The 14860-nt window shown below is 39.8% G+C and overlaps 2 protein-coding genes across 9 annotated transcripts in view; one reads left to right on the top strand and one right to left on the bottom strand.

The window, feature by feature from the left end:
- LOC136254412 (N-alpha-acetyltransferase 50-like) overlaps positions 1-14860 on the bottom strand; it is an 854489-nt gene that overhangs the window by 53979 nt on the left and 785650 nt on the right. The gene's annotated exons all lie outside the window — the stretch shown is intronic.
- On the top strand, positions 11819-13932 carry LOC136241000 (uncharacterized). The gene is made up of 3 exons (XM_066032434.1): positions 11819-11876; positions 11956-12216; positions 13493-13932. The coding sequence occupies exons 1-3, from the start codon at positions 11819-11821 to the stop codon at positions 13930-13932; spliced, it is 759 nt and encodes a 252-aa protein (XP_065888506.1).

Below are 14860 nucleotides of genomic sequence, written 5' to 3'. Positions count from 1 at the left end.
GGAGCTACCTGATTTTGATCATTTAGTTGGGAAAACATGAAATAGACAGGTGAGGTAAGGCATCATGCATGTACCATCACGGATTATCTACTCACCATAATACTTTGGTAACCACTTCTTTGGATACCATAGAAATACTAGACAATAAATAATTGTGCAAACTACAGTGGAACCCCTCTAAAATGGAAACCATTGGGAAATTTATTTTTGCCCTTATAAAGAGGTGTCCTTAGCTAAGGGTAGTACTGTTTATTTGGGACCTGGACAAACGTCCATTATAAAGAGGTTGCCTACAATTCAGGGGTGTCCATTTAGAAGGGTTTCACTGTATGTGGGGTTTTAGTGAGATGGTCACTTATAACAATCCACCTGTTTCATGACTGAATTTATTGGACAGCAGATTGATCACATGTATTGGCCCTATGATGTATTACTACACTGTACATTTTGATTGCACAACCAAACATGGTGATATAAATATATATATACCAGACCTGAACATTTTAAAATGCCCATATTTGGTAGTCTTTGTGTTTGCTAGGAGAAAGTGTCGGTATGGAATTACTGGGACTCTTTTATGCTACTCAACTGCTAAACAGTTAGTGCAGGCAAATCCTCCTGGGGGTAGAACTAGTACCCCATAGGTGGTTGTACCATGGTGACAGTGTAGGCACTCAAATCTCCAACTGAACATTGGTGAATCGTGGTATCCAGACAAATGTGAGATCAACCGTCTGACATATTTATCACTTAGTTAGCCACTCAGGGTTTACACCAATTTCACAACGCTTCATGCCCACAGGCGCCCCCGCGCATATATATCGATATATTATACCACAATTGGTTTCACGAGGTTCCAAGATAGTAGAGGGTGAAGATTGATTTTTCACGATTAGTAGTCCAAAGTTAGTTTAGGGTTCAGTATAAATCCTGTTAGGGGTAGGGCTTGGGTTCAGCCATATTCTTTAATATACACTAGATCACTATTTTTTATATTATCTTGCATTTAAGTATGTCTAAAATTCAGAGTTCTAACATCTGGCAGCAGTGATACAGTGGTTATGGCTCTGATTCATTACGAAACGTCCCAGGATCAAGCTCAGAATTTTCACATTTTATTTTTTTTCCTTTTTACAAGTTTTAAGTTAAAGTCACAAAAGGCATCAAGCGTGAAATTAGTGCTACCCCTCAGCCAATAACACAACGATCTTGTGTACACTATGGTATAAAGCTTGGTTTATCACTTAGCAACAAATACCTTTATGTAAACAATGGTGGTGAGAAACATAAACCACATCCCAACTGTCTTTGTTATGATCTGAAATATGTCAGACCAGAAAGGAAATGGGCAGATTCCCCCCTGACTGAATGTCATGTGAGATATAGTGGAACCCCTCTTAACGGACACCCCTGACTGAATATCATGTGAGATATAGTGGAACCCCTCTTAACAGACACCCCTGAATGGTGGACAGCCTCTTTATAATGGACAATTAATAAAGTCCCAAATGCAACTTCCAATATCTGTGTGTAATAATCTCCCCTCAATAGCGGACACCTCTCTATTCCGTAAACCAGACACTGCACAATTCCCAGATATGGCAAGCACTACAGTACAACACCTTGCTAATCACGGACACAAGTAAGAAAGGTTCATTGCCAGTTACAACAATCAATCAAATGATTTAATGCAGAATGCACTATCTCTGTATTGCCTATTCTACAAAGTGCAAGACAAAGTGCCAAAGTTACAAGAAGCCACATGAATGCATATACCCAGGTCTTCTGAAAATAGTAGCTGGTGCACTTTAAGAATACTGTAGCTAAAATATGGAGTAATCCAGACAAGTCTTTATGGGAGCATGTATAAAATTTTTGTGGTGCCTAATTGTCTGGATAGTGTAGTAGAGGCCACACAACATAGGTAACCCATGCTCAATAACATCACTTCTGTTTGTTATTAAACTGATCATATCTGGTTCACATGGTACCATAACCCATCTTGCTCCACCACAGTCTTGTGCATTATTTTAAAATTTTAGAAAACCATTTAAATAAGGACACCTTCATATAAAGGACATGTTTGATTTACCCAATGGTGTCCGTCTTAGAGGAGATCCACTATACTGTTGGCATTTGCTTCACTAGATAACACCAGGTGCCCATTGGTGACATGGAGGGTAAGTTCCTTCTACAAGGTTTTCATTTACCCCAGTCTACCTAGACTGGAGTAATGTTAGAAATTTCTTGCTAAAGGGAACAGTGCAACAGCAACTGGGAATTAGTGAGCATGAACCTCAAACATAGCATCGGTGCTTTACATTTACCACTAGAATGTCTACCAGCTGGGTCCACACACCAGCACACACACACACACACACACACACACACACCCACACACACACACACACACACACACACACACACACACACACACACACACACACACACACACACACACTATACACAGGCATGCGCACACACACACACACACACATGCACGCATGCACACAAACAAACAAACACGCACGCACACACACACACACCTTCAGATGCATGCACACACTCACACTTTGTACAGTATGAAAAATATATTAGTAGTGGCAATGAATACAATACATGTATACGTATGTTATGAGTGGCTACAGGTGTTGTATGTATATATAAGAGGAATTTCCCTTTAATACACACATTATTATTTCACAGTGACAATTGTAAAACGACACAATTGAATATCTGGTTTAATCTCTTTATTAGTGCCTAGTAGAGGTGTACCGATATGGGTTTTTGGCATGTACCGATATCCGATATTGATGCAACCAAAAGAAGCCAATAACCGATAGTCGATCCGATATTTGCATTAATATTTTAAGCAAACGAAAGTGTACATTTACCTACCCTACAACATGTGCATGTATTCATTGCCTGTGGTGGTAGACAGCTTGGGTTTCTATTGTGAAATCCAGACAATTAGGCACCTACAAACATTTTTATGTACACTCCCATGAAGCCTTAAACGGATAATTCTGCATTACTCTGCATTCTAATGGCTTGTGAGAAAGCTGGTACAGCAAGTTTCCTTGGTTATCCTGTGATCCTTCTTTTATTGCAAAGGTACTCTATAACTGCTTTGTTTGTAAAGACTGTGATAAGCTTTCCAGCAACAAACACTAGAATCGTGTGTAATTATATGGCTTCTCGTAGCGTAGCACTTGTTGCAGAGTGAACAATAAGCCAGAGCCACATAGAAAACCAGTGCATAATCCGTTTGTGTACAAACTATTGCTGCTGTATAAATATCGGTAACGATATTGGTCCTCCTGCTGTTCTGTACCGATACTGATATTGGTAAAAAATACCATATCGGTGGCCGATATTGTAGCCGATCCGATTATCGGTACATCTCTAGTGCCTAGTGTCTGACATATTTACCAATAACTCTCAGATTTAAATAGCACATTACGTATACCAGTGTAAAAAAACTCAAAACCTTTTAAGTCGGTTTATGAGCTCCTGGTACTAACAAACAGGTGCTGTATTGTGCCATGGACTAATTGAAATGTTGGCCTTTTAGAGAGGTGGTCTTTCTATACAGGTGACTACTAAGACAACAAGTTTCATTGTAACATGATTTAGATGATGAGATGTCACCATACACACTTACATAAGAAGACTCACTAGTAGATGATGTCTACATCTTTCATTTGTTCAATCATTAGTTTTAATGTACCTGTGAGGGGTAGAAACAGTTGTCATAAATCAGTCCCAATATACTGTACATAGGCACTCTATGAGTGTTGTGGTGTTCAGTGTGTGCGTGCGTGTACAATGGTATATACAAACTGTACATAGATAAGTTACAGTGAAACATTGTCCATTAATTAGACCACACATAAATGTGGTTTAATTCAATAACAAGGTGATCACATTTAGGGTTGGGCGATATTGAAAATTTCCTCCCGCGGTTATTGCGGAGCTTATTATCACGATTATTGCAAATATCACGGTATTGAAATGAACTATAGCAAGTAGCTACACTCAAAACTGTTTACACAGTATAATGCATGGGTGAACTTTGTTTACCAGCTAGCTAGGAGTTTGGAAAAACTTATAGAGCATGGAGTGCACATACATTTTGAAGGAGAGATAGCTAGTTTCTGTCTATGTATATATAGCTAGTTGATAATTTACTAAGGCTTACTAATGTTAAGCCAGAATTTTTATCCCACAATCACAGAAGTGCTGTATCCAGTACACCTGCCTCGCCTTGCCTAGCTGTATTCTAATAATTAGTGCATAGTTTTGTGTAGTAGTGCATGGGTTAGACTTGTTTGCTAGTACAAGGAGGCTGTAATACTGATTGACAAGTACAATATGGCGTTGTTAACACGTGTAAGTGTGTAGCTGCAGCTGTATTCCCGCTATGATATTGCAATAAAATAACCGCTTAAACTGGTATGGCGGTTTTTCAAAAACAAGGCGGTATTGGTTATTGCCAGCTGTACTATCGCCTTGTTACACTGGTATATCGCCCAACCCTAATCACATTAAATAGATGACCACATATCAAGTTTCAATGTATCTACATACATAGACATGTACAACATATAGAGTAGCAGACAACAATTCATCACCACTTTGTTTTCATTGCAGGGAATGGATAGTTTAGAAAATGAAATACTTTTTATCATTTATGAAAACTATTTTCTGTTTAGAATGTGTGAGTTATGTTTACATTGTGTGACCTCATTATTTATCACTAGAAGTACGGTACCGCTCAAATGTAACAACATCTCACAACAGTGCAAGTGATTTAAAAACTTCCTAATTGAAGGGCGTGGCACCGGTATCACTTGCGAGTATTCATCCCATTTCGTTTAGGATGAATACTCACAAGTTTTCAAGTTTTTTCAAGTTTGGCTATTCGGATAATCAATAAAATCTCTTATTGGTGCATCACTAACACGCACTATACAATACAAACAAAAGTAAAGCCTTCAGCAGCCGTGCAAAGCACTGCCCAGAAAACCAACACTGGGATGCTTGTGCATCACTGAGCATTGTGCAGGCAAATTCTCCTGGGGCAGGGATAGTAACCCGCAGGTAGATTGGAGCAAGACACATATTAACAACACTAACAGAGGAGGTTGGAAGAGCAATAAACACTGTAAGAAAATTTTCCACATTTTGAAACAGTAAGGTGGGGTATAGCATTGAAGGATGTTGAATGGTTCCCATGATAACCAGCCAGTTGTTGCTATCATTCATCTGGAGGCTTTCTCCATCTTTCTAGTTTATTGTAATCCCTGACTTGGGTGCATGTCACTACAGTCTTTGTGTAGGTTGTGTAGGATGGCTTATTGGGTGTTAATTCATGGAGCAGAACTCCTCTCTGTCTCTCTAGCTCATCAACAGAGACATTTACTGCATCCGTGGCCTGGCACAAAAATTTGTGCATGATTTATAAGTTTAAAAAATCTACCTATTCATGGCCATGTACTCATCATATTTCATCAATCAGGGGGAATCTCAGAACTCAAGAAGTCCGCTATGCTCTTTAATACAAAAACATTGGGATCACATGCATGCTTTCAACCTCCTCTGACATGCACACACACACGCACACGCATGCACGAACACACATACTCACCAGTAAATGATGTTCACATTATCATAACTACATATAATCTACATGTGAGGGGTAGATACTGTATAACAATGTACACTATTACAAGTAAATGTTATGTCAACATACACAACATGTCATATCAGTGGCGAGGTTTGTAGAGTACAAGATATGGTACAGTGTAATATAGCACATGTATTAGTAATATTGTATAGTAGGATAGTTTGGTAAGAGGAACCTTTGGTGACTGTGATGAGATTTGGTGAGGAAAAGTGAATTTGTTATCTGCTAAAACAGACATGAATTGGATGGAAAGATTTGACAAATTTTGATTTGGCCAAATCACCAGTCACCGTTATATGGTAACATGGATAGTGGATAAATATCATGAAGTGTTGTATTGAAATTTACACTGTTGTGTCCAGGAATATCTGACTAGTGACCTAACATTGACTGCAATTGGATAAACACAAATTTATAACAAGTTGTGCTGGTCACAAATTGTCACTACTTGTCATCATCAAATAGTGGTAGCTAGGGTTGGCTGATACATGACATACATTTCATGGTAGTATTTTTCACAACAATTAATACAGTATTACCACAATATTATATCAAATGATATGGTAGCACTGTTTAAGTAGGGATCACCTTGAAAATGTCTCGCGCTGCTCAAAATTCCACCTTTAAAATCATTCTACAGACATTTTACGCAACAAAAATCACTTTTACGGAATAGTACTAGTCCATATAATATAAAAAACAGCATTAAATATAATAAAACACTTACAGGTGGCTGGAAATAGAATTTTAAAAAAATCACCAAAACTCAAATTTTAGTCTCACTGCCTCACTCACTTACCACAGTTGCAAGGCTTGAGGCCAAACAAAGTAGCGTACGGCCACCATTTTATGCCACAATAACAAACTCACCAGTGGGATGTACCTTTTGGTGTTCCGATGAGTGTAGGCCCTCTGCACCTTGTCTTTTCTTTTATTTTCAATCAGGTTGCTTGTCGTCTTCTTCATCCAACGAAACCATATCAAGCAGGGGTTAATCTAGGGGGGGGCGGGGGGGGGCACAGGCCCCCTCTGGGTTAGCTATTGCCCCCCCTAGGTTTATACCTAAAGCCTTGAGAAATGGAAAGGTTTAATGGATCTCAAAGTTGTATAATCCAATGGTCAATATTCAATGGCATCACAGTAAAATTTCACCAAAATTGAGTATATTTACACCTAAATTTTCAAAATTTTCCTGGGGGAGCATGCCCCCAGACCCCCCTAGAATCCGAAGCGACTTACTTCGCCCCCTCTAGGTTAATATTCTGGGTTGAGCCCTGTCAAGGCGTTAATTTTCCACATAAACACTTTCTTGCAGCAACATATATAGACGCTATAGAATTATTTCAGAGCTGGATACAGGGACGGTGGAGCAGGCCAAAGAGTGAGGGGGCCAGGCCAGCTGTAAGTTGAAGACCAAAAAAAAAAAGTCACAGCCTGCTCACAATAGCTGCTCTCCACCAATTAAATCTCCATTTTATAACTACACATACGTAGCTAAGTAATGTGCTACACTGCTTCTCTGAATACTGTGACTGCTCTATTAGAGTATCCAGATCCTGACTGTTCTATTAGAGTATCTCAATCTTTTCTTGCAAACAGTGTCCCAAAAAAAGTGGGGGGCCATGCCCCCCCCCCCCCCCCCCCATCTCCACCGCCTATGGCTGGATATCAGAAGCGCTTCAATCCTGGAACTACTATAATACTAGATATGTGCAAGTTCGTGATTGGGATCCCGTTCATGATAGGTTTGTGACCACACCCATCAATTAAAGATCTAGGTGGACTAATAGCGATAGAGTATGGAGACCACACCTCTTAACAATCTAGCTATTTACTTAACAGTAAACAAAATGACCTCACCCCTTACTGGTCTAGCTAGCTGCACACCTCTTGGCTCACTCGAGCTATACTCTAATACAACAGTCATGTATGATATTCTAATAGAACAGTTACATTGTAGCTACATGTAGCTGTGCTACAACAAAAAACTGAACAAACTAGTATTTTTTAAAAATTGTTAATTAAAAAAATGAAGTAGGGATCTATGCAACAAAAATTAGTGAAACAAGAGATGAATGATGGTATTACACAGCATAGCTCAGTGGGAAGTCCCTACTTTGGCACATTAGCTTAACAGGGACTTTCCCACTGAGCTATGCTGTAATACCATCATTCATCTCTTGTTTCACTACTTTTTGTTGCATAGATCCCTACTTTATTTTTAAATTTATAATTTGTGACTGTCTCAGCAAAAACCTATCTAGTTCGCACAAGCATGCGTATTGAGAAATCGTAATATAAAAATAATTCGTAAAATTACGTATGTTACAAGAAAAAATACGCAAGTTTTTATCGGGCCAGTGCTCAAAGAAGGAAGACTCAAATCGATGAAAACTATATACCATCTTATTCGCCTGCTCATGAAGAGTTTGAAAATCTTTGTTTTGTTTGCGTAGCTTCAACAGTATGGGTGTCACATGCGTTTGTTTACGATGCGGTAAACGTAAACAAGATCATCATTGTTTCTTCTACCAAACCACCTTCATACGTCTATGCGCAAGTGACTGCAAGGAAAAAACTATACCTTGATTGATCTGCCAATCCATGGTGAACATTTAAGTTCGTACAATTAAAAAAAAAATTTATTCACTCACCATTATCTGCAGTGTCGAAGGAATGGATCACCAAAGTTTCAGCCTTCTGTGGTCTGTAGTTTTGAAATTACAGTGCTAGAAAGTAAGAAGAACAAGGATATCGATTTGTACGGTGACTATACTAAAAATAAACTACAGGCACTTACATTCGCAGCCATAACATTCATTTGGATTAGTCTACAAAGTTGGAATTTGGCTAGTCGGGTGAGATGGTCACATTTTTAAAAATACTAGTGTACATTAGAAATGTCATGAGATGTGCACATGACTGTCACAAGTTTTGTATTGACTAGTATCTATCCCATAATAAGATACCTCACAAGTTATTAGCTACATACTGAATGTACATATTAATGGTATACAGTAGTGGCCAACAAGTTTCCACTGAATTTGTGTGTGTGTCTTTACAAACACAACACAAATAATCCTCTTAGAGAATACAAACACAACACAAACACATCACTGGTGGTCACTAAGACATATTCCACTATAACACATCATGTTGATTCTACACATGTACATGTTCACTAGTCTCATGAACAGTAATGACTGGAATTCTATTTTGGAATTCTACGTATTTACGTGATCAATTTTTCTTCACGGATTTCACCTTTGTATGCAGTGAAGAAAGGAAAGTAAAAGACAAATGTACCCAATAATTCATTCCCCTATTCATAGGAAACACGATGGTGAACCTTTCAGCTCTGTACCTCAATCTGTTGGTAAGTTACAACTGTTTTTGTAAGTACTTGTAATTTATTTTCTCTATACTTGCTGTACAAATCGAATTTTCTGTTGTTGCTACTTTGTAGGGCTGTAACTCCAAAAGTTATTGGCATATGAGGTTGAAACTTTGCCAGAGGGTACACTTGGCTAAGTAGATTATAAATTGTTAATGAATAGGAATTCAAAAAATGCATGATTTTGTTGGGTTTTTGCAGATCCGGTCACATATGGTGTGTGTTTGGGTGTATCCATTCACTGGACTGGACTACTGGACTGGATTACTGGACTGGACTACTGGACTGGATTACTGGAATGGATTACTGGACTGGACTACTGGACTCACATAACATTTGCTCAAACATATTTTTGACTACAAACACCTTTTTTCAACCACTAAAAGTGATTACATACCACACATGGGGCTAGGGCTCTCCATGTCTTGTCATAGTAAAGAAAAAAATGTATCTTTTAAAATGTATTTTTAAGGATTTACAGCACAATTGTGCCACGCTGAAGGTCTGTAAGATGTCTGTTTAAACATGTTATATTAAGTATGTTTGAAAAAATGTTATGGTTTTGGTGGGCTATTTAATGGTATAACTTTGATTTGAACTCTTGTTACACTCACTGTATTTTTTTAAAAAATATGTGTAACCTTACCTTCCTGTTTGAAAGTATGCACATTAGAAAGCTAAATGTAACACTGCATACTAGTTGCTATTTTCAAACATTATCAACCAAAGAGCCGGCAAAGCTAGAGTGAATGAGCAGGCTACAGGTGATTTCATAATGTAATTGCATGGTGTAAAACGTATATATGGTGTGCTATTTTACAAAAGAAGGCTAGAGAAAACAGAGATGCATTAATAGTGTTAACAGTGCTTGAAACATTGCTAGCAGTAGGCAAATTGTTTTTGATAATGAACTGCACTAAGGTTTTAGTGCAGTTTTTGTGATCAATGTACAAGTTTTATGTCTAGTGGGGGCGTCACTATTCAGTGGACAGGACTACTGGACTGGAACACTGGACTGGACTGACATATTTTTGGTTTTTGCACATTCTATGGTTGGATTTATGGAATCTTGCTAGTAACCACCCTTAGGGAATCTGAAGCCCACTTCTAAATGCTAAAGATGAACAGTGGAATATGCGAAAACTGTCTCTTAATAATTTGCTACTGTTCATTATACCACTATACAATGCTTATTCCTTACCCTGGTGTGTAGTAATGCTGCAGGCAGTGCAGGGAATTGATTGTGACAGCAATAGTTAACCAGCAATCAACTAGCCAGTAGACAATATCCGTTGAGTTATATCCTTAGAGTAAGGTTGAAGAGCAGCTGCAAGCTAGTCTCTCTGTCAGACTTTTGTTTCAGTGCAGGGACTTATCAATTAAAGATTATAAGCGCCCATACTGAAAAATCTCTAATAGGTAAGCCCCTGCACTGAACTAGAGGCAAGTCTAGAGGTCTGGCCACGCTGGCAAGACTGGCTGAAGCTTGCTCTAGAGATATAAGATATTGTCTACTGGCTAGTTGATTGCTGGTTAACTAATGCTGTCCCATTCTATTACTACACACCAGGGTAAGGAATAAGTGTTGTAAAGTGGCATAATAAACAGTAGCAAAATTATTAAAAACCAGTTTTTGTACATTCCATTGTTTGTCTTCAGCATTTAGAAGTGGGCTGCGGTGCTCTAAGGGTACTTACTAGCAAGACTCTGTGAATCCAACCATAGAATGCGCAAAAACCAAAAATATGTCAGTCCAGTAGTCCAGTCCAGTGTTCCAGTCCAGTAGTCCAGTCCACTGAATAGTAACCCATGTCTCGTGGTCAGACACTTTTTAATTAAGTTTGGCGATAAAACGTAAGAAAACAAAAAACAAAATTGAATCCAGTAGTCCGGTCCAGTAGTCCAGTCCAGTAATCCAGTCCAGTAGTCCGGTCCAGTGAATGGATACACCCGTGTGGTGTGTGTTTACAAGAATCATCATTACCTCATCACTGTTAACATACAGTATCACATAGAGATATACACATATTATCATAATGGTCCAGGCATGATCAGATGGAAGCAAGGACATGGATAGTACAAAGAAAGAGCATCACACATGTACACACACACGTACACAACAAATTCTTGACAAATACAATACTATACACAGTCACACATTATACATTACTATATTTGGAATATGTCGCAATATACGTGTGCGTATATAGTGTGCATGCTAGTAAGTAGTGTAGTGACAGAATCCATCGACATCAGGGCGAGACAAGACTACCTTATTGTACTATCAGAGCACCCTACATTGCTGGTGCTGTGACCAGGACCTCACTTCACTACTGCCTGTCACTTTGCTTTGCTAATCAGTAACCAGTCACTGAAAATATGTTGTACTGTGACATACTAGGAGTCTACTAACGGTACCCCGGAAGGCAAGCGAGGTTTCCCCATTGATTTGTTGTTGTTGCTATTCTCTGTTACAGCTTGTTTGTACGCTACTCAAAACTGTTACTAGTCACTATCATGGACGCTCTCAAGAAGCTACGCTGCTCATGTGGTGGTCACAACTCACAAGGCACACATTGCCAAGCTCTTCGACAGTATAGAGTCTATATTTGAGAAGTACCCACGTGATATGACACCAGAGACAGAGGATAGAGCTCAATTAGAACACAATTTTAAGCAGCTTGAACACAAGGCTACAGAATTATCAGATATTTATATCCTAGACACTATAGAGGATGAACATGAATGATAGTGGAATCAGAAGACATGCAGTCAACCTTGTCCTCGAAGATGGTATTGATTAACCACAAACTCACCACCTTACCCTAACCAACCAACACAGTACATATGCCATCAACATTGCCTTCTTCAGATTCCCACTCTCCTCCCCAGACCTCAAAGACAACTCAAGTGAGTCCACCAACCAACACAGTTGAACCTGCTTGTCAGGAACCAAGCGATAGTCATCCAGCATCCCAATACATCACAAGACTACCTAAGCTGGAAGTTTCTAAGTACAGTGGTGACCCTCTGAACTGGAAGTCATTTTGGGACTGTTTTGAGTCTGCTATTGACTTGAATCCATACTTGTCTGTGGTGCAGAAACTCAATTATCTAAGAACACAGTTGGAAAGTAAGGCAGCCCTAGCCTAGTCATAACCAATTCTAATTATCAATATTTTGTTGACCTTCTGAAAGATTGTTATGGCCAGCCACACAAATTGATTAGTACACACATTCAAGCTCTACTAGACGTGCCCAAACCTGTTAATAAGTCGACAAGTCTACTATCCTTTCAAGATACAATCGAGAGTCACATCCATTGTTTAGTTATTGGGCAAGTCACCTGAGTATCTCAAAACACTGTTGGTGCCAATAATGCTGGGTAAACTGCCAGAAAAGATGAAGAAGAACATGGCCAGAGCATGGGACAGTAGCGAGTGGACAGTCAAGCAACTTCAGACAGCCTTACTAAGGGAGATCTGTATCTTTGAAGCGGGTTAACAGACATCCAATTCTGGAATTCAAGTAAGGTTACCAACAGCCTCATTCTTTAAATCAGCAGGCAAGAAGTCTAGCCACAAACCACGAGACCATACAAGTAAGCAGCCAGTGTGCACATACTGTAAGGGAAACTACAGTTCAAACAATTGTGAAGTACACAAGGACCAACAGTCACACACTGCGATTACGAAACAGGAGAAACTTTGTTATAACTATCTTGCACATCACTGTGTTTCCGAATATGCATCCAAGAATAGGTGCCGAAAATGCAATGGCAAACATCATACAAGTATATGTAACTCTACACCCACTAGTCCCCACCTGCTAGTTCTGCCCCCACCAACTCTATTCCCACTAGCGAGAATACTACTCAGCCAATGCTCAACCCAGCAACAGCTACTGCTTCTCTCACAAGCTTTGTCCCATCACAACTGACGAGAAACACTGTCTGTTTATTGAAGACTGCAATAGCAACTGTTGTAAATGGCAAGATACAGGCAGAAACTCACATACTATTTTGATGAAGGATCCCAGCAATCATTCCTTACTGAGAAGCTTGCACACATGTTAGAAGTGGTGACAGGTCCCTCACTGATCCAGACGTATTAACTTGGCTTCCTTTGGCTCAGCACAACTGCTCCTCAAATGTTTGCATAATGTGATTATTAATCTCAAGACACCTAGAGGTGACTTGATCCCAATTTCGACACTTGTTGTCCGGACAATTGCTGCCCCACTCAACAACACAGTGAGGACTACAATTTCTAACATACCACATTTGAAAGGACTTCCATTAGCCCACCCTGTCTCTAGTTCAGAAAATTTTGAGATCTCACTACTCCTTGGGGCTGATTTCTATTGGCACTTTATTGGAGACCACATTGTTAGAAGTGATGGTTCTACAGCTGTCAGTTCAAGATTGGGGTATGTGTTATTGAGGCCACTACCAGTACTACAGTCCTGCAACATCGTCTCAAGCTTGCTGAGTGTGGCTGTAAACCATGACTCTGACGAACAAGATTTACAAAGGTTTTGGGCAGTAGAGGAAGCCGGGGTCATGACTTACTCCTCAGACAAGACCTTCCTGGAGCAGTATTCTAGTACTCACATAACCAGGCAAGATGATGGATCCTACAGTGCTATGTTTCCCTGGAAGGACGATCGCCCACCTCTTCCTGACAACTATACTGTATGCCAGGAAAGGACCCAATCATTAGTACATAGACTAGCACAGATGCCTGGCATGCTACAGACCTATGATAACATACTGAAGGAACAAGTCAGTCGTGGGTTCATAGAACAAGTAATACCTGATGGGAACAGTGCTGCCCACACCACCCGATGAGGAAAGACTCTAGCACTACACTGATCCGTATTGCATATGACTGTAGTTGCCGTAGATCTGTGAACCAACCAAGCCTCAATGACTGCCTCCTAACTGGTCCTCCCTTTTCTCATTGATCTAGTATCAATCATCCTTTGCTTCCACCCTCACAAGTACAGGGGTGTATGGAGTTTCAATGGACATTGAGAAGGCCTTCTTTCACATTGCTCTTCATGCCAAGGATCACGATTTTTAATACCTTTCCGATGCGTCTGACCCCAGCAGTAAGTTTGACACATACAGATTTTTCACAGTGCTGTTTGGTTTGTTAGCTCTCCCTTCATGCTGTTTGCTACTTTGAACCATCATTTGCTACTGTAACAGTATAATACCACTGTGTCTCACAAACATATGTTCTAACCTGTATGTAGATAATATTGTTACAGGATTTAATCCAGAAGAAAAACCCTTACAGTTTTACAGCCAACCATTCTCTCAGCAGCAAACTTTAACCTGAGAGCCCGGGCATACAACAGTAGACAGCAAATGGACACTGCACACAGGGATGGCACTGCAGACAAGAACACATTGACCAATGTCCTGGGGCTACAATGGGACACTTCACTTGATAAGTGATCCCTGTCCTTGAAGGGGCTTAACCACATCACCACTCCACTGACCACTAAGCAAGAGGTACTCCAGGACTCTTCTAAGCTATTTGATCCCTGTATCAGTTAGTGCCAAACTACTTATAAAGGAGCTGTGGCAGTGACGTATTATGTGGGATGAACCACTAGACCAAGACATCCTGGAGGAATGGGCAGCCATACGTACTAGGAGACATTTATAAGTCAACTGAGATCTCAATAAGTAGACCAATTTTTCCAGGCAACACTTCAGCACACACCTCATTGCAGTTACATGTCTTGCAGATGCTAGCACCAAGGCA

This window comes from Dysidea avara, chromosome 1, assembly GCF_963678975.1.
Source record: "Dysidea avara chromosome 1, odDysAvar1.4, whole genome shotgun sequence".
Taxonomy (NCBI): Eukaryota; Metazoa; Porifera; class Demospongiae; order Dictyoceratida; family Dysideidae; genus Dysidea; species Dysidea avara.
Note: the sequence above shows the minus strand (reverse complement) of the source record. Positions and strands in the feature narration are given on the sequence as shown.